This window comes from Macrobrachium nipponense, chromosome 24 (genome assembly GCF_015104395.2).
Source record: "Macrobrachium nipponense isolate FS-2020 chromosome 24, ASM1510439v2, whole genome shotgun sequence".
Classification (NCBI taxonomy): Eukaryota; Metazoa; Arthropoda; class Malacostraca; order Decapoda; family Palaemonidae; genus Macrobrachium; species Macrobrachium nipponense.
The window spans coordinates 72,256,082-72,281,063 of NC_061091.1; the positions used below are offsets into that span (position 1 = coordinate 72,256,082).

The 24,982-nt window shown below is 38.7% G+C and overlaps 1 protein-coding gene across 1 annotated transcript; it reads left to right on the plus strand.

Moving 5' to 3' along the window:
• Nucleotides 1-2,998: 2,998 nt before the first annotated feature.
• On the plus strand, nucleotides 2,999-24,791 carry LOC135203479 (heterogeneous nuclear ribonucleoprotein U-like protein 1). The gene is made up of 4 exons (XM_064233204.1): nucleotides 2,999-4,038; nucleotides 20,905-21,144; nucleotides 23,749-23,979; nucleotides 24,331-24,791. The coding sequence occupies exons 1-4, from the start codon at nucleotides 3,897-3,899 to the stop codon at nucleotides 24,789-24,791; spliced, it is 1,074 nt and encodes a 357-aa protein (XP_064089274.1). The 5' UTR covers nucleotides 2,999-3,896.
• Nucleotides 24,792-24,982: the final 191 nt, after the last annotated feature.

Here is a 24,982-nt window from a genome sequence, read left to right on the forward strand (position 1 = left end):
AAGGGGTAGATGCTGACCAATAGGAGAGCAGGACCTTATGGGGTGACTAGCATCAGGAACCAATGGGAGAGCGGGAGGATGGTGGCGAGTTTACTCAGTTGGCGGCGCGGGAGTTTTAAAATTGTTCTCGGTGGTCCGGGCGAATCTCGGGACTTTACAGCAACAACCTTTTGTATCTTGAAAACTTTTTGTATGTAGAGCAGTAAAATTTTTCGCATTGGCTTTCGTGTCTCGAGTTTTTCGTAAGTAGAGCCTTTCGTATCTCGAGGTACTACTGTATATATATATATATATATATACGACAATCGGGGGGTGAGGCTGAAAAGGGCGGAGCTTAACCAGTGAACGTCATCGTCTCCCGACAGGAACTTTTTAGAAGGATTTGGACGAAAAGTTGCATCATTATATGCAGCGTTTCTAGCGACAGGAGCGTACTGGAGTTCCACAACACACCTGGGGATTCTCGAACCATCATGAGAACAGATGCCTCCAGCATGTGCGCGAATGCCTCCTTGCTGCAGACCTACTCGAAGAAGATGCATTTTCCTTTCCTTTAATATATGTTACTTTGCTATAGAGCGAGTACCAAGACACTACTTATTTTTATTTTTATGTGTTTTGTCATCATTTTTACTGAATAAAAGATGAAAAACAATAAGCTTTACACCCCAAAAGAGACTGGAGAGAAACACTCACAAATCCCTCCATGTGTGCAAGTTTTAACACCCACACACTCCTTCCATTTGTTTATGGAAGCGTAAACAAGTTATAAATAACTCAACATGTTACCAACATCTGACAAAATTCATGATAAAATTTGCATTATAAATATCATTAATCAATATTTGACTGCAAATGTGAGCATAGTATACAGGCAGTCCCCAGTTATTGGCGGGTGTTCCGTTCCGACAGCTTGATGATAAGCGAAAATCAGCACTTATCGGCGTCAATAACCTGTTAATGGGGCCTCTGTAAGGTATGCATCAGCACTGATCCACGCTTATTGTTGCAAATCCTTGGTTATCACTGATAACTGGGACTTGGCACCATCATCGGTGATTTTCAGTTATTGTCACCCTATCGGGAACGGAACCCCGCTGATATGTCAGAAAGGGTAGTGGACGAATGACTGGCAAATCTGCCCTGTTAGTGTAAATCACATATGAAATTCTTGTTGCCTTTTATTCAGTAATAGTACAGTATGTATCCTATGTGTCGCACAAGTTGAAGTTGAAGACGTTTCATAGCTAAACTAGAAAGACCAAAGGAGGGTTTGCAGCACATTTACATTACTATAAGTAAACTATGAAGTGGTTAGTGTTTATCCATATTAATTAGTTTTTTGTATGAATTACAGGTTAAATGCAGTACAGTTAGCTCTCTCTCTCTCTCCAAACTTCTAGGGTTACCTGTAACATCATTTGTAATATCCTCCAACTGAATCTCGTATCTAGTTCTTTTAATTCAGTGTTCCGTGCCATGGTTTTATACCCTCTACCTTTAGTTCTTTTTTTTTTTTTTTTCTCCAGAGATTAAGGAAGAACTTGGAAATGGGTATGATGGTATTATGAAAAATGAGAAAATTTATATAAAGGAAGAGTTAACAGAACCAAAGCAAGAACAGTCCTATACAGAAGGTAGACGAGGAGAAAAGAGAAGAGCTCATTCTTGGACAGTTTTAGATTTGGATGCTGGAGAGGGACCAAGCACCCAAGGTGACCCAGCTTTTCAATGCCGTGTTGTGCATCCACGTGTGGCCGAAAAGGACCAAGGACCACATCCTGTGCCTTTTACGACCCCTAGGAAGAATCGGGGTGTCCTGAGGGGCATTCATAAGTATTTGGAGCTCGATCGAGAGCAGGTGGAAAGTGCTAATTTTGATGGCAGTTGGTCATCTAGTGACGAGGACATCACGTCTGATGTCAGTGATGATGAGTATTTGCCCCCAATGTCCGTACAGGAGCCACAGCCTGAAAGTGAACTGGAGTTCAATGGTTTCAGTGCCTATGAGGGAGAGTCTGAGGAGGAGGCGGCGGCACCGATTGTGGCCGGTGGGGATGAGACAGAAAGTGATGGTGAAAGTGAGGGAGATGGGCCAGTGGGGAGGGTGGGAGTGCGAAGTCGTGCCCGAGCATGTGCGCGTGCGCGCACACAGGCCCGTAGAAGGTCGCAACGACGCGGCAGCTTAGGTGAAGGCCGTTCGTCCGAAAGTGATGAGGGGTGGTTGGAGGACCCCACCCCACCTAACGTGCACCCATTCACGGCAGCACCTGGGCTCACCGTACCTGTTCCTCTCACTGCTCTGGGGTTCATCCAGCTGTTCCTTACGCGGGAATTGCTGGAGTACCTGGTAGCAGAGACGGTGGACTACGCCAGGTATTGCCGTGATGAACTACGCACGACATTATCATATCACTGGCGAGGCTGCAACCTCCCTGACATGGCGCATTTTTTGGGGCTCCACGTTTTTTTTGGATTGATTCCTGCTGCCGACGTCAGGATGTATTGGAGGCGTAATTTTCTTTTAAGTACGCCCAATGTGCCCGCTGTTATGCCCCGTGATACTTTCCTGGCGTTGGACAGGTATTTCAATGCCTTCAACCGAAGGGCCAGTACCCCGGCAAGAACCCCGATCGCCTCATCTTAGTCCGCCCGCGGTGCTTTGGAATAACATTCGTGAAGACGGTTGCAAAATTCTCGTGGTCCTGGAAAGAACCTTTCTTTGGATGAGGGGATGATGCCTTACAAAGGACGTCTAAGCATTAAAGTGTATAACCCCAAGAAGCCGAAGAAACATGGAGTGAAATTTTTTTTTATTACCGAGTCCAACACTGGATACGTCGTGGACTTCTCGGTGTATTCCGGGGTCTTCTCCACGCTGCGTGACACTGTTTTCGGTCTTGTGGATCGTTTCCGTAACCAGGGATACCACCTGTTTATGGATAATTATTATAACTCGGTTATCCCCTGGCCCAGGAACTGTATGAAGCAGGTGTGCACGTCAGTGGTACCTTCGGTTGGTGCGAGGGGCCCCGAATGTCCGCAAGAGGTTCGCTAGCCATCCGCAACATCTGGCAAGCAAGAGGAGAGACAGAATGGCGGCGGAAGGGAGCTGTCTTCGTCATCTGTTGGAAGGGGGTCCGACTTGTCCCCATGATTACGACGAGTCATGAACCCATCCAAGAAGAGGTCGTTCAGCGGAAGAAGACACGTCGGCAGGGCCGAGTTATGTATGAGGAGTTTCTTGTCCAGCAGCCTACCGTCATTGGGCACTACAATAGGCACATGGGAGGAGTTGATCTCTTTGATCAACTCATCCAGTATTATCCCTTTGCCAGGAAAACCAGGAGGTGGACACAGAGGCTCCTCAAATACATTCTTCAGTTGGCCCTCCAAAATGCCTACATACTGTACTGTGGGTACTACAGTCACGGTCTCCGGAGGTTGTCCCACAAACAGTTCCTTGAGGTAGCCGGGAATGCCCTCATCCACTTTAATCCCGATGAGTGGCCTTCCATCACTGCCCCCCTGCCCCGAGCTGCAGATCTGCCCCTAGAGGAAAGGGCAAATATTAGGAGGTCCAACTTCGGTCATTCTGCTCCTACCGCTGCTGCCGCCGCCGCCGCTGCCCCTGCTGCCGGCCCCGCCCGCATCGCTTCTCGTCGGATAGTGGACCCTGTGTGTCGGCTGCAGCCAGGGGATCACACACTGGAGCGCCTACAAGGGCGCAGGCAGAAACGGTGCCGGGTGTGCCATATGAATGGCAGAAGGAGAGACACCCGGTTCTTCTGTCGTACCTGCAAAATTGCTCTTTGCAGGATAGGGGACTGTGACCGTAAATACCACAGTACGGTCTTGTATTGGAGTGTGCCTCATAAACCGACAGGGGAGGGCGCATGGGGCCGCCGGGCCCATCAGCAGTAAGGGCGTGCGTCTCCCTCCTCCACCTGTACCTCGTCATGTCGAGAGGCAAAAAATGCAAGACTCTTCAATGGAGGAGGGAGAAAACAAGAATAGAACGAAGAGTCAGGATTACGAGTGAGTATTCTGCATTTATTTTATATTTACTTTTATATTTATTACAAGTTTTTATATATCCGTATCTGTTGATGCATGATATTTGTTATTTCATTTTATGCAAAAAGAAAAGTTTCACCTGCATTCCTTTTATTTATGTATTCGTACCAGAGTTGGAAAATGTAATAAATAAATATACATATATATGTGTGTGTATATATCTAATTATATATAATATATATATATATATATATATATATATATATATATATATATATATATATTATAATATATATAAATATATATATATATATATAGATATCTATATATAGATATATATATCTATATCTAATATCTATATATATATATCTATATCTATATATATATATTTTATATATATATAGTATATCATATATATATATATAGATATATATAATATATATATATTATATATATAATATATATTGTTTTTTTTTGGGTAAGCAAAATACATAACACACTAGTAATTTTCAATCATTTATCTTCATTTTGAAACAAATTTGAAGTCTCTAGCACAATATTTAAATTTATGGTGAATTTTTGAAAAAACTTTCTCCCCTCCGCGCGTGGATTCTCTGCCGCAAATCTCCGAAATGCGTATGTCACATTCTCGTAATATTTGCTCCATTTCATATTAGGCATTTCATAGAGTTTTATATATGAAAATGTGTGCAATTGCATGTAGAATACAACAAAAAATAGATGATGGTTGTAGCTTTTCTCATTTTCGAAATAATTGCATATAAATCACGATACATAGAAAAAAACTACATTTGGTCAAATTTGACTCTACCGAAATGGTCGAAAAACGCTATTGTAAGCTAAAAACTCTTACAGTCTAGTAATATTCAGTCATTTATCTTCATTTTGAAACAAATTCGAAGTCTCTAGCACAATATTTAGATTCATGGTGAATTTTTGAAAAAAAACTTTATTCTTCCCTCCACTCGCGGATTCTCCGCCACCAATCTCCAAAATACGTACGTCGCATTCTCGTAATATTTGCTCCGTTTTATAGTTTTATATAGGAAAATGTGCACAATTTCATGTAGAATACAACAAAAAATAATTGAAGGTAGTAGCTTTTCTCATTTTCGAAATAGTTGCATATAAATCACGATAAATAGAAAAAAAAATACGTTTGATCAACTTTGACTCTACCGAAATGGTAGAAAAACGAGCTAAAACTCTTACAGTCTAGTAATGTTAAGTCATTTATCTTGATTTTGAAACAAATTCAAAGTCTCTAGCACAATATTTAGATTTATGGTGAATTTTTGAAAAAAATTCTTCCTTCCCTCCGCACGCGGATTCTCCGCCGCAAATCTCTGAAATGCGTACTTCGCATTCTCGTAATGTTTGCTCCGTTTCATATTAGTCGGTTAATAGAGTTTTATATATGAAAATGTGTGCAATTTCATGTAGAATACAACAGAAAATAATTGAAGGTTGTAGCTTTTCTCATTTTCGAAATAATTGCATATAAATCACGATAAATAGAAAATAAAACTACGTTCGGTCAACTTAGTCTCTACCGAAATGGTTGAAAAACGCTATTGTAAGCTAAAACTCTTACAGTCTAGTAATATTCAGTCATTTATCTTCATTTTGAAACAAATTCGAAGTCTCTAGCACAATATTTAGATTTATAGTGAGTTTTTGAAAAAAAACTTTCCTTCCCTCCGCGCGGATTCTCCCCCGTAAATCTCCAAAATGCGTACGTCGCATTCTCTTAATATTTGCTCCATTTCATATTAGGCGTTTCATAGAGTTTTATATATGGAAAATTAAGCGCAATTTTTATGTAGAATACAACAAAAAATAATTGAAGGTTGTAGCTTTTCTCATTTTCAAAATATTTGCATATAAAATATATAAAAAATTTTGACATTCGGTCAACTTTAACTCTACTGAAATGGTCAAAAACTCTAATTGTAAGCTAAAACTATTACAGTATAGTAATATTCAATCATTTGTCTTCATTTTGAAGCAAATTGAAAGTCTCTAGAACAATATTTAGATTTATGGTGAATTTTTGAAAAAAAAAACCAATTTTTTACGTCCGCCAGCGTTAAACAAAAATTCATGTATTCAATTTTTGTGATAATAATTTTTCTGTGTTGATTTTATCATTTCACAATGTGTTATATACCAAAATGATCGCAATTTAGTGTAAATTACAAAGAGAAAAAAATAACTCGTTAGCTTCAACTGTTCTGCGCACAGCGCGATTTGAATACAATTATATATGAAATTTTGTTTTCGCACTATCATATATCACATTATTTATATATGATAATGATAAATTTTTTTCATTTCTTGATGGTTGCATACTAAACTTCAGGCAATGACAAAAATGGAGCCAAAAATGAACTCTTAAATCTTGAAAACTAAGCGTGCTGTGATTTTTTGAAAAAAATGAAGGTAAATGATTGAATATTACTATACTGAAAGAGTTTTAGCTTACAATTGCAGTTTTCAACCCTTTCGGACGAGTTAAATTTGACCGAATGTCGAATTTTTTATATATGTTTTTTTTATATGCAAATATTTCAAAAAAGAGGAAAGCTACAACCTTCAATTATTTTTTGTTGTATTCTACATGAAATTGCTCACATTTTCATATATAAAACTCTATGAAACGCCTAATATGAAACCGAGCAAATATAATGATAATGCGACGTACGCATTTCGGAGATTTGGGGGGGAGAATCCACGCGCAGAGGGAAGGAAGGTTTTTTTAAAAATTCACCATAAATCTAAATATTGTGCTAGAGACTTTGAATTTGTTTCAAAATGAAAATAAATGACTGAATATTACTAGACTGTAAGAGTTTTAGCTTTCAATAGCGTTTTTCGACTTTCGGTAGAGTCAAAGTTGACCGAACGTGGTTTTTTTTTATTTATCATGATTTATATGCAAATTTTGTTCATGAAACTTACCTGTCAGATATATATATATAGCTGTATTTTCCGAATCCGACAGAAATTTAAACACTTACGACACACGCAGTGGGAGTCAGGTGGTTAGTACCCATTCCCGCCGCTGGGAGGCGGGTATCAGGAATCATTCCCATTTTCTATCCATAATTTTTCTGTCGCCGGTGCTGAAAACACCTGTTTTCAGTACCTCCGTCTTAGGATTTTGGAAACTTCATTGCCCTAAGTATCCTAATTGTCTTTTGATTTATTTACTTGGATTTGTGGCTAGGCATACGCTATCTTAAATTGATTTGAATTTGATTCATTTTTGCATAAAATATCTGAATCTAGTTAGGCTAGTTTCAGACGGGGTTGTCTGCAAAGATAGGGTGTGGCTACCGAAAGCTTCGGTAGATTCGCACTTGGTATGTTCGAGGGGTATGGGTCTTGCTTCTTTGTTGAGATTTGTCATGTAAGGAGTGTGAGACTTGTCTAATTCCGTAGGAAGACGATGATTCGTATGTACGCAATTAATCAGTAACCATGTCTAATTCCGTAAGGTGGAAAGGACGTATGATTCGTATGTACGCAATTAATCAGTAAACATGTCAATTCCGTAAGGAAGACGTATGATTCGTATGTACGCAAAATCAGTAATCAGTAACAAAAGTCAGGGTAGTGAACCTGCTAACCTTCCTGTAGACTTTATTTTTGCATAACCCTGTAGTATGGCCTACGGGCTATGTATATGTCTACGAGAGGTGCTCGCTCTCCTTCATTGCTGTGAAGTGCTACTTCTGTAATTGTTACTCCTAACCCTGCAGTGTTGCCTTCGGGCCCTAAGCAGTGTCTGTAGAGAAATTGCCCTTTCCTCTGATACTCTTTCGATTCGTAACTTAGAATCGAAAGTGCTTGCTTTAGAGAGTAAAAGTGAAGTGCAGTGATACCCCTTGTGTAGTGGAGGGTGCGTCAGATCGGCCTCGTTTCGCCTCTAGGCCGGGACCTCTGCTTGACTCCCAGAACCAGGGAGAGAGCATGGTCGGAAAAGACCGAAGGAGGGGTTGACGAGGAACCCCCAACCGATCTGGCGTGCCTTCGGCAAGTTTCTGATAGAAAATCCCCAGGGACTGCCTAAAGTGCGTGCACGTGCACGAATCCTGAAGGATTGCTTCTGTCTCCAAGCGTCCCTCCCCGCGCAGGGGTTGGAGCTTTCGGATGGACTCGCGCCCTCTAATAGAAGCTTTATAGAAGAGGACTCCCGCTTCACGTCCTCTCTCCTCTTCTCTCTCCATCGTTATTCTTCAGTGAGAAGTAAGAAGGCGAACGTCGCCTGAACTCGTGTCCGTCTTTCCACCGAGAAATACGTAAAAGAAGTCATAGTAGAGTAAGCTTTTGAGAGCGGACGCCCAAGCCAGGGCCGCGCGCCGTGCACGCCAAGCGCGCGCCAGTGGACGCCGAGCTCCAGTGGAACGCCGGCGCGCTCCAGTGACAAGCGTGCCCAGCGCACGCCAGGTGTGTCGCCTGGCTGAACGTTTCTGTTGAACTCTTCAAGCTCTTGTTTCAGATTTGGGCTTAAAGAATTTTTACCTCTACCTTCGGTGATCCTTCTACACCTCAAATGTGAAGTAGGCAGTGCTTCGGAGGAAGCTAAAGTGAACAGACAACTTCTTCTTCGAAACCCAGCAAGACATCGGGTTTCGTGAATTCAAGAGGTCTCTGTCAATTAATATTGCTTTTCGCATAGGTGGATGGAGTTAAGGAAAGCTCAAGGGAAGATCTCGTTTGCTCTACCGCAAGCTTTGCCATTCTGCCAATAAATTTAAGTTGCCACTACCGCAGTCAAGACTTTGCGATAAGGCAGTTACGGGTTATAAAGGCTCGATGTCCTGCACGTCAGGACTCTCGGCAATGTTCAGTAGGATTCTTGCAAAGGCACTCATCAAAAGTACGCTCTTCAGGAAAGCACAAGACAGGACTTCCTTTGCCATACTGCCAATAAATTTTAAGCTTTAGCAGGCATTTAGTTGTGATACGGGAGAGGAAGCTGGTTGGAGAGTTTCTTCCTCTTCCCAGGATAATTTTGCCAGCGTTTTTTAGCCCAATCTGAAAGGGCTTTTTCAGATGATAGATTTTGTTAGTTCCTAGTCGGGAATACGCTGCCGAATTGAACATCGTCGTTCGACCTGACGTAAGCCCAGTCTCTTAACAGGATTCTTGCCCCTTCCTCGTTTGAGACGGGTAATCGGAAAATAAATGCTCGACTTCCTGGATTACGTTTTGTCAATTCAGTGGACTTTCCCCATTGACAATATACTATCGTTTTGTCAAGTAAGCCGGGGGTATCCCCTCATTGACAAAATATCTCTTTGTCCCGTAAATGGGTTAGTTCTCATTGCAACATCTCATTAACTTGATATTGCGTAAGCGAATAAGCTCTTATTGACAAGATTCGGAAGAGCTCTCATTCGTCATTCGCAGACTCGTACAAGAAATAGACTTGTAGACTACGTCAATGAACCCTTATGTCCAATAACATAAGAAGCTTGAGCTGACTGCTTCGATTCTCCTAAGTTTTGTTCATGAAACTTGCCTGTCAGATATGTATGTAGCTGTATTTCCGAATTCAGCTATATATATGTCTGCCAGGTAAGTATGAACAAACTTTATTGTGATATAATTTCATATTTTGCCTTGCGTTATTTTATTCTGGTTGGTTTCAAGTCATATACGCTGCTGTAGTTACCTCTTCGGATGGCAACCGAGAGGTCTATTGTCCATTTTAAGGACATTTAATCGTTACTCCCTGCAGCCTTCCAGGAGTTTCCGATTTATCTTTTACCGTTGTATGGTAGTGTTCTAACGACACAAACGCATCTATATATTTAGCGTTTTCTGTTTCGCTTAAATATACCAGCTTGAGAGTCTCTTTATGCTAAAAATAACGGACCTTTTTCTTCGTAGAATAGGGTAGCTGGCAACCCAGGCATAAAGTTAAGAGACGACGATGACGGACGATCGTAAGCTGCTGCTGTCACTGTCCTCTCCTCCAGTCCAAACAAGCCAGTACCAGCTCGTTCGCTGTCATGCGCGGTAGGTTACGTCTCTCTCTCCTGCGGGATTGACTGACTAACCGTATCTCTGTGATGGCAGTTACGTCTCTCTCTCTCCTGCGGGATTGACTGACTATCTGTATCTCTGCCCTACAATCACGGACTTTAGCCTAAGATTGAGGGGATTTCTTACATGAATGAATAAACATTGCATTCGTTTGGCCTTAATATGTTCTACAGAGATATCTTACTACTTTCGGTGCTCGTTACCGCACGGTATAGGACTACGAGTCTACCGCAACATTGCACTATTATATGCTCTCTTGCTTAGGCAAAACGCAGCCTTATTAGGGAAGTAAACATACTGTGTGAGGGAATGGATGAGCTTGCTGGGGACCATTTCCTTCCTAAAGAAGTTTGTTTCCCTGAATAGACTGCAATTCAGACCTCTACAGTTTTTTCCTACCGGGAAACTGAAATTTTATTAAAGATCTAGGAATGATTCTGAAGATCTCTCGGTGCGTTAAGTATCTCTTGAGGTGATAGAAAGAAGGTGCCGGACATCTGGAGAGGGATTCAGATGTCCTGGATCATAATCTGAAAGAAGTGGAAGCATTTCAGTCGTCCCTCCAGTCCTCGAAACGAGTTTTTGGAACCATGGTCCATATCAACTCTGATCTTCCACAGCTCTCTCATATCTTAGGAAGTATCTTCTCTCGGTCCCGGTTCGGGTTTACGAGAAAGAGCCTTTTATAACAACAGGCGTAGAATGGAACGATCCTCTTGAGGTTCGTTACAGGATTGCAAAAGTCCGTACGAATCGTCTCGATCGAAGGCAAGCAAACTACTGACTTCCGAGTGGAATCTTTCTTTTAGAAGTATGTTGAGAGTTGTGGACTTTAGGGACGTCCTTTCATTCATCTCTCTTTCGCTAGGTTGAGGACGAAGAGGCTTCTTCTTCTCTGCTCCCTTTATTCTCGATCCGGGAGCGGTAACATTAAACGCCATCCTATGATATTGAACAGGGATGGATGTTTAGTCTCTTTTCCCCTTTTTTCAATCGCTTAGGAAATGTAATAGATGATTTATATCATCACAGGGAGCGACAATGACGCTAATCGCCCCATGTTGGCCTTCAAGATCCTAGATTCACAGAGGTCACGTCCTTACAGGACCTTTTTTCCGAGAGAATCGGTCTCCTTTAACACGAAAGGTACCTATAACCTCTCCGCTCTGAGTCTGACTACGTTCAGACTATCGAGATGTTGACAGCATAAGATTGCCGTCTTCCCTTTCCGTTTGAAGAATGGGATAAGCTGGCAGTCACAACTATTAAAGAATACGCAAATATGTTGTTGACGGCCTTTGGGCTCAGAGATTTGCTTCTGTCAAACAACAAAGCACCCGTTCACGATATCTTGAGTTTCTGTTGAAATCTCGAAACCTCGCTCACCATCTTACTTTTTGTCTCACCCTGTTTTCTCGGAGTCAGACCACTCGTTGCGAGGATCCAGGGAACACATAAGTAGCCTGAACTTTCCCTTGTTGACCCGAAAAAAGTCGGTTTGCGTTTATACACCCCCGGATGTGATCGGTTTAACATGAGACCAGGTTGGGACTGTTCCATGGCATTCGTCCTTCGGGACTCCTGGAATCGCCTTTTGCTCCATCGATCTCGCTCCTTTCTCCTGGCACCAGAAGCGCGAGTCAGGAGTGGCTCAGGAGTTGATTCGCTAACGGCGTTGGGTTGCGTTGATACACCCCCCAAGGTTTGCTTAGCTTGAATCGCCCAGGCAGTCCAGACACTCATCCTTCAGCGAAGAATAGTGCCTTATGGTCTTCAGGGTACAGCCTTTGCTGTCCTTGATTCGTTCTGACTGGTCAACTGGTCGGTCACGTGACTTAGTACAGACGGACTGACTGTGCATGTCCAGATCGAAGCTTTCAATATGGAACTTAGACATAGTCTGAAGTTCTTGATGTCAAAGCATTCGAACATCTCCTACCTGTTAACTTCTTGCATGTGATCAGGAAGGCATTTTTCTAACCACCCTAGATACGACAAAGAGGGTTAGTGAGATTTTAAGCCATCGTCACAAGTTTTGGCTTTAGAGAACACAAGGAGGTGTGCTCTCTAAGCTTTTCGTTGTGCCCTAAGAATGGAAACCCGTTTTGTCCTTGGGCCAGGAGCTTGGAAGCAAGGATGGCACAAGTTAGTGGGCAGGAGCCAGAGAGAGTCCTGTGCCCTGACAGGTCTCTCAAGTTTTATCTACATAAAACTCAAGAAAGTCGAAGTCGTACGGACAATCTGCAGTGTTCCGAAAAGACCAGACTTGCCCATATCGAAGAACACCCTGGCTTTAGTGTTAAGGAGTTCTTTCAAAAATGCTCCTTCATTGTGTTTGCACAAAGATTTGAAATCTTTTTATCTGAATGCTCACGAGGTGAGGGCGCGGCCTCGGAAGCATTTCAACAGAGCATGGCACTCAGCAACATCCTGAGTACCATGTTTTAGCGAAGCAACTCTGTGTTCAATTCACACTCCCTGCGAGATGTGAAGATGGCATATGAGATCTGCTGCTCGCTAGGGCCATACGTGTCTGCAGACACAATCTTGGGGGGCAAGAAGTACCACTCATCCTATCCTGTAGAAAATGGTTAGGAAGAGCTCTTAATTTAGTAGTTGAGTCGCCGACAACGGTGACTTCTTAACTCTTAAGCCTTAGTTAACACACCTTAACTTTGGCTAGGTGGGTCAGGTGGTGATATATATTTTTATATATATATTTATTTTACTTCTTAGCCCTCATGGTATGGTCAATATGGTCTAGTCACGTCATGGTCTCGCCCCTGTTGACAGATCATCTGGAGTGCACCAGCTATATAGGTCTCTACCTCGCTGGCAACTCTAGTAGCACAAGTAGACTTACGCGGCAGTAACCACGAAGTCAGCTATGCTAACAGGTAAGGAATCAAGATATCAATTATCTGCATATATATGTTTCCTAAAATCTTCTATTCTGTCTACTCCCACCACCAAAGGTGGGATTCAGCTATATATATATCTGACAGGTAAGTTTCATGAACAAAATGATATTGTAATGATACAATTAAGTTTGTTCATACTTACCTGGCAGATATATATAATCAAGTACCCACCCACCTCCCCTCAGGAGACAGTGGAAATAAAAATTATGAATAGAAAATGGGAATGATTCCTGATACCCGCCTCCCAGCGGCGGAATGGGTACTAACCACCTGACTCCCACTGCGTGTGTCGTAAGTGTTTAAATTTCTGTCGGATTCGGAAAATACAGCTATATATATATCTGCCAGGTAAGTATGAACAAACTTAATTGTATCATTACAATATCATATTTCCAAAATGTGAAAAGCTACAACCTTCAATCATTTTTTGTTCTATTCTACATAAAATTGCACACAATTTCATATATAAAACTTTATGTAACGGCTAATTTAAATGTAAACATTACGACAATCGCACGAAAAAATTTCTGATTTTTTTTGGAAGGAATTTTTTTTTTTTTTTCACAAATTCACCATAAATCGAAATATTGTGCTAGAGACTTCCAATTTGTTGCAAAATGAAGGTAAATGATTGAATATTACTAGAATATGAGAGGTTTTTCGACCATTTTGTTAGAGTCAAAGTTGACCGAAGGTTGAAAATTTGGCACTTACGTATTGTTATTTATATGGAAATATTTCTAAAATTATAAAAGCTACAACCATGGGTTGTTTCTAGTTGTATTGTGCATGAAATTGCACACATTTCCATATATAAAACTTTATGTAACTGGAAATTTAAAATGGTGCAAACATTACGACAATCGCATGAAAAAATTTATCGGAAGAGTTACGGCGTGGACGTAAGGAAATTTTTTTTTTTTTTTTTTTCATAAATTCACCATAAATCGAAATATTGTGCTAGAAACTTCCAATTTGTTGAAAATGAAGCTAAATGATTGAATATTACTAGAATATAAGAGTTTTAGCTTACAATAGTGTTTCTTGACCATTTCGGTAGAGTCAAAGTTGACCGAAGGTTGAAATTTTGGCACTTATCGTTATTTATATGAAAATATTTCAAAACTGATAAAAGCTACAATCATGAGTATTTTTTTTTTTTTTTTTGTATACATGAATTTGTGCACATTTTCATATATAATAATATAATACTCTATGTAAAGGCTAATTTAAAATGGTGCAAAAATTATGTCAAAGTGACGAAATAATTTCTGAGATGTGTCACTGATACTTTTTAGTGCGATAAGAAAGAAATTCGCACTTGCGCGCCTTCGTAACGATTGTAAACAAAACAACACCTTGATCCGTGAGCTCCCAGCATCTCCCAAGGCGCGTGATTCAAAAGTTTTCGGCTGGTAGGCCTATAAGTATTTTTCCACGAATTTTAAAAAAAACTTTTTTATATCGACATTTAATACGTCCAATCGGCATCTGGGAGACAATTTTCATCGACATTTAATATGTCCAATCGGCGTAAGAGGGATGTTAGCCTTGACCCAGGCTATCATCCCAAACATCTCTTGATAATGGGCCACAGACAGGGCCTGAAAGTACTCGAGTGTGGAGTAAAAATAAATGTAAATACTTAGAAGTAAACAAGTTACAAAGTGATTTTGTGGGTTTCTTTTTCAATTATTATTATTATTATTATTATTATTATTATTATTTATTATTATTATTATTTCTGGGATTGGCCTGTGTCGCCCAGTGAATTGTTCCTTATAGCACTCATTTCAAGGTATAGATAATTGCTAAATATACCAGAGAAAAAAAAGCTATATGGAAATGCCAGAGTTACTACCTCTGGATCGATCACCTTCATAGGTGTCGGTATAAAAACGGGGCGAGTGGATGCCACTACCACAGACCTCCAGCCAAATAGTCTCTCCTCTCTCAAAATCCCTCACCAGAGAGGAGCCGTTACAACGATCCTCCCTCCGCTCGTCCCTACTTCTTCTGCCAAGATCTACATTCCTGAATACGCACCCAAGCTTGGTCCAGCTAAAGGGTGGTGAAAGGAAAAGAGAGGGATGGGTTCACTGGGCGACACAGGCCTTCACCCAGAAATAGATTTTTCCTTTGTCAAAATCCCTTTATTATTTTAAAGTATTAAAAACAAATAGTACATGTACTATAAAAATTCTCGAGTCTCAGTAAATTAGAGAGAGAGAGAGAGAGAGAAATTTCATGAACACTTGGTGGCAACAACCCAACAGCTGCTCCCCCTCTGTCCCATTACTTGATATGTTTGACAGTTTTAGTACCTGGAGTTTGAGAGAGAAGACTGGGATTTCCTTCATTCTTACATTTGTCAAATTTATAAACTAAAATCTTACTAATTCACTTTAGTATTTTCTTTAATGAATTGATGTTATTGCTGTATACATTAATATTGATATTTGAAAATATGAAATCAATTATTTATACAAAAAACCATACATCTCTGTAGGAGAGAGAGAGAGAGAGATTATTTTTACTATGTGATATCATTTAATCTTATTAAACTTACTAATAGAGTATTAATCAGTATTAATATTTGAAAATTAGTATATCATTTTTGTACCATAAAAATGCATTTAGTCATGAAAATAACATCAAAATACACCAATTGGTGGTGATTTTCGCCGGAAAATCCCGCGAATAGGCGAATCCCTCACAAATAGTGGGTAGATATGGTCCAGAGAGAAATCTGCGAATCCGGAGAACACGAATACGGGGGGAACACTGTACAGTGGTACCTCGAGATACGAAAGGCTCAACTTACGAAAAACTCGAGATACGAAAGCTGACACGAAAAATTTTACTGCTCTACATACGAAAAGTTTTCAAGATACGAAAGGTTTCTGAAAGACCGAGATTTGCCCGATAACAATTTTGAAACTCGCGCCGCCATCTCAGTTCTAGTAGACTCGCCACCATCCTCCTGCTCTCCCATTGGTTCCTGATGCTGGCCAAGCCATGAGATCCTCTCCTATTGGACAGCATCCCTCCCATCATGCATCTTACGTGGTGGCGTACCTTCGCTCGGCCACTTTGCACCCGAAGCTTTATCCAATGCATGCGGCATTTATTCGGTCCAACGATTTCGTTTAGTATCGTAAATTCGTTAGTGATTTCGTTGTGCTACTTTATCGTGTTGTGAGAACCTAATTAGTATACGTACTACATACGTAACTTAATTACGTACAGTACATATTAGTCATGGGTCCCAAGAAAGTTGCTGAAGTTCACAGAAAGAAAAGAATGTTTTGTATGGAGACAAAAATGGAGATAATAAAAAAGTATGAAGCTGGCTTGTGGTTGAGTGTGATCGCTAAGGAATACGGCCGAAATCCGTTGACAATAGGCACCATCTTTAAGCAGAAGGAAGCCATCAAAGCAGCTACACCTTCCAAGGGCGTGACTATTTTGTCCAACAAGAGGAGCCATGTGCATAATGAAATGGAAAGGCGGCTGCTTGCATGGATTGAGGACAAAGAAATTGATGGCGATACGATAACAGAGACGGCAATCTGCCAGAAGGCCAGCGCTATTTTCGGCGATTTGATTGCCCAAGTCGAAGACGACGGCGGAGAGGGGACATCAACGGCAACCCCAGAGTTCAAGGCTTCTCATGGGTGGTTCAAAAAATTTCGTAAACGGACTGGCATCCATTCGGTGGTGAAGAAATTGAAATTACGTAAAGTATAAAAAAGTAAAAAGAAATGTAAAAATAAAAAAAAGACAAAATAAACTATTTTAAGTTTTTTGTAAAGTTAAGTGTTACAGTTTTGTTAATGTGTTTTGTAAAGTTTAGTTTGTTTTTCTGACATTTTTGTGTGTGTTTCGTAATGTTAAGTGTACGTATCTGCCGTTTGTCCTCCTCCTCCTCTGCTGCTACTTTCGGAGATAGCCTCACTCGAAAGGTAAGCTTCCACATTTTAGGTTACAGTAATAATATTTCTTGTACACTAATATACACTTTATTTACAGGTTTTGCATTTTTATTATTAAGTTATGTATTGAATGGTCCAAATTATTGTAGTATTTCATTGTTTATAGGTCAATTTAACTTTATTATGAAATTTACTGGGGTGGGTTTGGAGGGCTTGGAACAGATTAGCCATTTTACATGTAAAATGTGGTCCAAGATACGAAAAACTCATGATACGAAGGGCGCCTCGGAACGGATTAATTTCGTATCTCGAGGTACTACTGTATATACATTGGTATTTTTTGGTAAGCAAAAAATCTAACATTCTAGTGATATTCAATCATTTACCTTCATTTTGCAACAAACAGGAAGTCTCTGGCACAATACATGTATTTCAATTTATGGGGAATTTAACCCTTAAACGCCTATTGGACGTATTTTACGTCAAGATAAATTTTCTGTCGGGTGCCGATTGGACGTATTTTACGTCGACATAGAAAAGTTTTTTTAAAAATTTGCAGAAAAATACTTATAGGCCTACCAGCCGAAAACTTTTGAATCACGCGTCTTGGGGGATGCTGGGAGTTCACGGATCAAGGTGTTGTTTTGTTTAGAATCGTTATGCAGGCGCGCAAGGGCGAATTTCTTTCTTATCGCACTAGAAATATCAGTGACACATCTCAGAAATTATTTCGTCACTTTTGACATAATTTTTGCACCATTTTAAATTAGCTGTTACATGGAGTATTATATATGAAAATGTGCAATTGTATGTAGAATACAACAAAAAATTGCAATGATTGTAGTTTTCAATCAGTTTTGAAATATTTTCATAAATAACGATAAGTGCCAAAATTTCAACATTCGTCAACTTTGACTCTACCGAAATGGTCGAAAAATCAATTGTAACTAAAACTCTTATAATATATTCGTATTTAGCTTCATTTTGAACAAATTGGAAGTGCACATTTTCGATTTATGGTAATTTATGAAAAAAAACTTTTTACGTCCGCTTGGTAACATTCCGTAAATTTTTTTTCGTGCGATTGTCGTAATTTTTGCACCATTTTAAATTAGCCTTACAAAAGTTTTTATATATGGAAAAGTGCACAATTTTATGCACAATACAACTAAAAACAACCCATGGTTGTAGCTTTAGCAGTTTAACAATAAGTGCCAAAATTTCAACCTTCGGTCAATTGTAAGCTAAAACTGTTATATTCTAGTAATATTCAATCATTTAACTTCATTTTGCAACAAATTGGAAGTCTCTAGCACAATATTTCAATTTATGGTGAATTTATGAAAAAACAAAAAAAATTTTTCCTTACGTCCGCGAGCGTAGACTTCTTAAAAAATCATACGTGCGATTGTCGTCTAAGTTTTGCACCATTTTAAATTAGCTGTTACCCTTTTTCCTAAAATTTTATATATGAAAAATGTGCGCAATTTCATGTAGATACAACCAAAAATAATTGAAGGTTGTAGCTTTTCTCATTTTCTAAATATTTGCATATAAATCACAATAAATAGAATAAAAACCACGTTTGGTCAACTTTGACTCTACCGAAATGGTCGAAAAACACAATTGTAAGTAAAACTCTTACAGTCTAGTAATATTTAGTCATTTATCTTCATTTTGAAACAAATTCAAAGTCTCTAGCACAATATTTAGATTTATGGTAAGTTTTTAAGAAAAACTTTCCTTCCCTACATGCGCGGATTCTCCGCCGCGAAATATTTGTATATAAAAAAAATGTATAAAAATTCGACATTTGGTCAACCTTAACTCATCTGAAATGGTCGAAAACTGCAATTGTAAGCTAATACTCTTACAGTTTAGTAATATTCAATCATTTATCTTCATTTTGAAACAAATTGTAAGTCTCTAGGACAATATTTAGATTTATGGTGAATTTTTGAAAAAAACAATTTTTTTACGTCCGCGCTTCACGAATTCATGCATCATTTTGTGATAATATTTTCTCTGTGTTGCTCTGATCGTTTTACAATGTGTTATATACCAAAATGATCGCAATTTAGTGTACAATACAACAACAAAAAATTAACTCTTTAGCTTTAACTGTTTTGCTCACAGCGCGATTTGAATACAATTATATGAAATGAAATTTTCTCCCTATCATATATCGCATTATTTATATATGATAATTATATTTTTTTTTCATTTCTGATGGTTGCATACTAAACTTCAGGCAGTGACAAAAAAGGGAGCCTAAAACAAACTCTTAATCTTGAAAACTAAGCGCGCTATGATTTTTTGAGAAAAATATTTTTTCCGCTTCGGCGCTCACTCCGAGACTGCCTCAGCATACGGGAGAATTTTTATTATACCCCTTAGGCGTTTAAGGGTTAAAAAGAAAAAAAAATTCCTTCCCTACGCGCGCGGTAACTCGGCCGCAAATCTCAGAAATGCTTGAGTCACTTTGTTGTAATTTTTGCACGGCTTTATATTAGCCATTGCATAGACTTTTGTATATGAAAATGTGCACAGTTTCGTGTAGAATACAACAAATAATAACCCATTGTTGTAGCTTTTATCATTTTTGAAAAATTTGCATATAAATCACAATAAATAGAAAAAAATTTGACATTTGGTCAACTTTAACTCAACCGAAATGGTAGAAAAATGCAATTGTAAGCTAAAACTCTTACATTCTAGTAATATTCAGTCATTTACCTTTATTTTGTAACAAACGGGAAATCTCTAGCACAATATTCCAATTTATGGTGAATTTTTGAAAAAAAAACTTTTTCCTTCCCTCCGCACGCGGTAACTCGGCCACAAATCTCAGAAATGCTTGAGTCACTTTGTTGTAATTTTTGCACCGTTTTACATTAGCCGTTACATAGAGTTTTACATATGAAATGTGTGCAATTTCATGTAGAATACAACAAAAATAATTCATGGTTGTAGCTTTTATCAGTTTTGAAAGATTTGCATATAAATCACGATAAATAGAAAAAATTCAACATTTTGTCAACTTTAACTCGACCGAAATGGTCGAAAAATGCAATTGTAAGCTAAAAACTCTTACAGTCTAGTAATATTCAGTCATTTACCTTCATTTTGCAACAAATGGGAAGTCTCTAGCACAATATTTTAATTTTAGTGAATTTAAAAAAAAAACTTTTATGTCCGAGCGTTACGAATTCATGCATCATTTTGTGATAATATTTTCTCTTGTGTTGCTTTGATCATTTTACAATTTGTTTTACGTATACCAAAACGTTCGCAATTTAGTGTACAATACAACGAGAAAAAAAATTAACTCATTAGCTTTAACCGTTTTGCTCACAGTGCAATTTGTATACAATTAAATATGAATTTTTTTTTGCGCTGTCATATATTCCAATATTTATATTTGTTAATGATATTTTTTTCATTTCTGATGGTTGCATGCTAAACTTCAGGCAATGACAAAAAAAGGACCCAAAAATGAACTCTCATTCTTAAAAACTAGCGTGCTGTGATTTTTTGAAAAAAAAAAAAATTCCGTTTCGGCGCTAACTTTCGAACGTCGCTGGCATACAACGGACACTTTTGTAAATAGAGGCTCGTCGTTTTAGGGTCATGTTGCACAAGTTGAAGTTGAAGATGTTTCATAGCTAAACTAAAAGACCAAAGGAGGGTTTGCAGCACAGTCACATTACTATAAGTAAACTATGAAGTTGAGGTTAGTGTTTATCCATATTAATTAGTTTTTTGTACGAGTTACAGGTTAAATGGAGTACAGTTAGCTCTCTCTCTCTCCAAACTTCTAGTGTCACCTGTAACATCATTTGTAATATCCTCCAACTGCACTGGAGATGAATTTCGTATCTAGTTCTTTTAATCAGTGTCCTGCATGTTTTATACCCTCTCACCTTTAGTCTTTTTTTTTTCTCTCTCTCCAGAGGTTAAGGAAGAACTTGGAAATGGGTATGATGGTATTATGAAAAATGAGGAAATTGATATAAAGGAAGAGTTAATGGAACCAAAGCAAGAACTATCTGATACAGAAGATAGACGAGGAGAAAAGAGAAGAGCTCATTCTCGGTCACGTTCTCCAGAATCAAAGAAGCAGAGACCAGAAGTTGAAGTTAGAGTGGAAAATGAACTTGAATATGACAGATCAGCATTATTATTAGATCGGCGTAAGTACTTTAGTGATTATCATTGTGTTTAATCTCTCCCTCATTTTCTTTCCCATACTTATTATGTAAACAAAGCTTGTGTTTCTTGTGGCTAACTGTAATATGTTTTTTGCACCTTTGGATGTTTTTTTATCTCAATCTTTGGTTGTGGGTGGGTGTGTATTTCAGTATATAACAGTTTCTTTGTCATTTAGGATAGCTTTAGCACATAGGTCTTCAAACTATGGCTTTAGGGCCTCAAGTTACTCATTATTTTGCTATTTTATTAGAAACATCTTGACTTATTGCTTCTCAGTTAATAGCAAAGTGATTGGAAGTTTTAAATAAAAAAATTGTTTATTTTGATATAAATTCATCAATATACTAGTAAATGGTCATTGCCTAACCACTTATTTCCTGTAGCAAGTCTAAATAGCAAAGGGAGTTAGTATTTACCACCATTAAAGGTACTGATGCCCGGCAATGGATACCTAGTCAGTTGGTGGTCCTCTTATTACCCAGGGAGTATCTACAACATCAGCTGACCACATGATTAGGCAATGGTTCATTAATGTGCATATAGAAAAAATTTGTTTATTCAACTTTAACCCTTAAGAGCTGGCTAAAAAAAAACTTATGCAGCATCCCAGACTGGGGCAGACTTTTGAGGTCGATCAATTTAAGGAAAAAACACATCGGGAAAGAGGAAGATATGCAAATGCACATGTTCAAAAAATAGATAAATAAAAATTGTTTCGACACGTAATAAAAACCCACGGTCCTTTAACATATGGAATGTAATCAGTGGCAGCTGGAACCCGTCGTAAGCTTTCAGCAAGGAGGTTCAGTAGTTAATTGCTTGTCTGGTAGTCGGGTGTCCCGCCCGGCTATGAGGTGAAGCTCCACTTTGCTTTCGGCCGCCACCAGAACCAGACGTGCTCTTCGCCGCTCTACCTGCTGTTGTTGTCGTATGCTTGGATACTTTGTTAAGAAGCATTTTTTCTCAACTATCCCTTTTATGAGTGCTTGTGGTGGAAACTTGTGAGTACTTTGTATGTTTTGATTTTTGTATTGGTGCTCATGAATCATGTCAATTCTCTCTTCCTAATACAGCTTCAATATTCATAGCAGAACTTTGCGCAATAGCCTCAGCCATAAAAATAATTAAAGAAACTCACTCAATAATTTTGTGATTTTTAGTGACTCAAGGAGTGCCATAGAAGCCATCCAGAGTTACAAAGCAAAAAATAATATAGTACAAAAAATTAAATTATCACTTCATAAATTAGATATCATTGGGAAAAAAGTAGAAATATTTTGGATCCCTGCCCATGTAGGGATCAAAGGAAATGAAGAGGCTGACAAAGCAGCCAAAGAAGCAATTCAAATGACAAGATCCAGTGTGAATCTCCCTATGAGTGATTATTTAACATACATAAAGATGGGTATTATAAGGAAATGGCAACATATTTGGAATGAAGAGTGAGAAAATAACAAATTAAAGCAAATAAAACCTGATGTTGGAAAGTGGAGTTCATCATATCAGAGAGAGAGAGACATGAACAAGTAATTCTGACACGTCTCCGTATAGGCCATATCCGTCTGACACATGGACACTTAATGAGCAGCCCACATGACTGCTCTAGAGTGTTCAGAGTGCAAGAAGTTGGTAACAGTCAGACATGTCTTGTGCGAGTGTCCAAAGTATGACCAGCAGAGACTGTCAACTTTTGGAAATAAGACAATAAAAGAAATTTTGTCAGAATCTTTTAAATTTTTGATAGTTCCGATTTTGACTTTTCTGAGGAACTGCAATTTAATTGATAAAATATAAAACATTAGTGTTTTTAGTGAATTTTAAAACAAAATTTCAAAAAGTTAAAACTAATTCTGAATTTTAATATACCGTTTTAGTATGTATGTAAGGGAACATGAGTGAATGTATTTATTGTGTGTGTGCTCTAGTATGAAAGCATTTGCCTTGGTGCAATTTATTTATCCTGAATGACCAACATGGTCCCAGCTCTGGCCTAAGAGCTAGACCTGGCATTTTATCTAATCCTTCAGGCCAGCCCTAGGAGAGCTGAAAATCAGCTCAGTGGTCTGGTTAAACTACTTTTATAATAATGAGAGAGAGAGAGAGAGAGAGAGAGAGAGAGAGAGAGAGAGAGAGAGAGAGAGAGAGAGAGAGAGAGAGAGAGAGCCGAGAATTGGCAAGCTGATCCGGTCTAAAATGTTCCAATAGTTAATTTACAGGCTTTTGAAGTAATGAAACCTCTTTCCTACCTGATTTCTCCATATCGATGGCATATAATATTGATAACACCAGGAAATAATCTGTCCACCACTCAAAACCTGTTACTTTTACTCATATGAGGGTATCCGTCCATTAAGGGTTGATATCATTAGTATTTTTGGGATGGTGATTTATTGTAATTTTGTTTAGGAGTATTTCTCATATATTTATAGTAAGACGTTTGAATAAGTCTAGTATTTGCACACAGCTACACTTTTTGATGAAGTGATTTTAGTGTCTGGATAATGTAGTATGTGTTTTGTACACAGTGCTAATTACAGTATAATGGATATTATATTAAAAAATATATTTATTTTTAATTTTTATAGGCAATAAGAGGGAACCAGATACTAGTCGTGAAGGTCTACTGCCAACGGCATTTTCTGCTAAAGAATTTGCTGAACCAGAACGAGAACCCTTTGAAAAGAGACGAGGCGAGAAGCGGCAAGCATCCAGCCAGCAAGGACCCCCAGGTTCCAAGAGATGTCGTCCTGAAAGTGCTGATAAACATACAGATGATGAACCGAATTATGATGAAGAGGCAGTGATTCTTGACTGGTGTAAGTTAGCTTCAGATTTTTTTTATTTTAGTGAAACAAAGGAATGGCTTTTATACTTTTGCATAGTTGGTGTTGTTCAGAACATTTGCTTATGGAAAGTTTCAGTCAGTGATGTACAGTCTTCAACCAGAGTTTCATCCAGTGATCAGTTTGTGACTGTCTTCTATTTACAAAATAGTAATCCAAGCAGTACTTAATGCTACATTAGTCTTGTGAAGTTTTAAACTTCCCCTGATCATCTTAGAAGCATAGTAATTATAGCATTGACAAATTTAGTCAAACTTGCCTTAAATTCATTCTGATGTATTTATGAATAGGGATGCCATTTGATATGTGACTTTTGCTCCACAGACAACCGTGATTTGAGTTTGATCATAGATAAGGAGACCTTCTTGAGTGCAAAACCTATGACTTCTGAAGATTTTGCTTATGCATGGCATGGAGTTCGTGCTAGCTATGGCTTCCTGCGTGGTCGCTTATTCTATGAGGTTAAAGTAGAAGATCACTTGGCAGTTCCTCACCTTGAAGGGGAAGAACATCCTCACATTGTACGATGTGGGTGGTCCATTGATGATGCTGGAATGACGCTTGGAGAGGAACCCTTCAGCTATGGTTATGATGGAAGAGCAAAGGCATCCACAGATTTGTTGAAAAGCAAAGTAAGATTGATCATTGGACTTGGAAAAATTGTTATGGGTTTTTGCACAAGTTTACAAAACCAAGATTTAGCATGCCTAAGGATAAATTATCATGTTGGTATAATGCTTGCAAACATATGTGGTAAACATTTCTACTTTTACAGGGGTTGCTAGAATGATTTGTTCTTATGTAAGAAAGGGAAATTCAAGCAGAGTAATGGTAAATAACACTCACAAATAAGCTTAAAAAGACCGTTTGGAACAGTTGAAAAGTAAGCGGCTGGAAACAGTGTAGTTGGTGTGTGAGAAATCATGCAAAGAACTCTTTGTATCTTCTGTAGTGGGTTATGCAAGGGGAGTTTTTG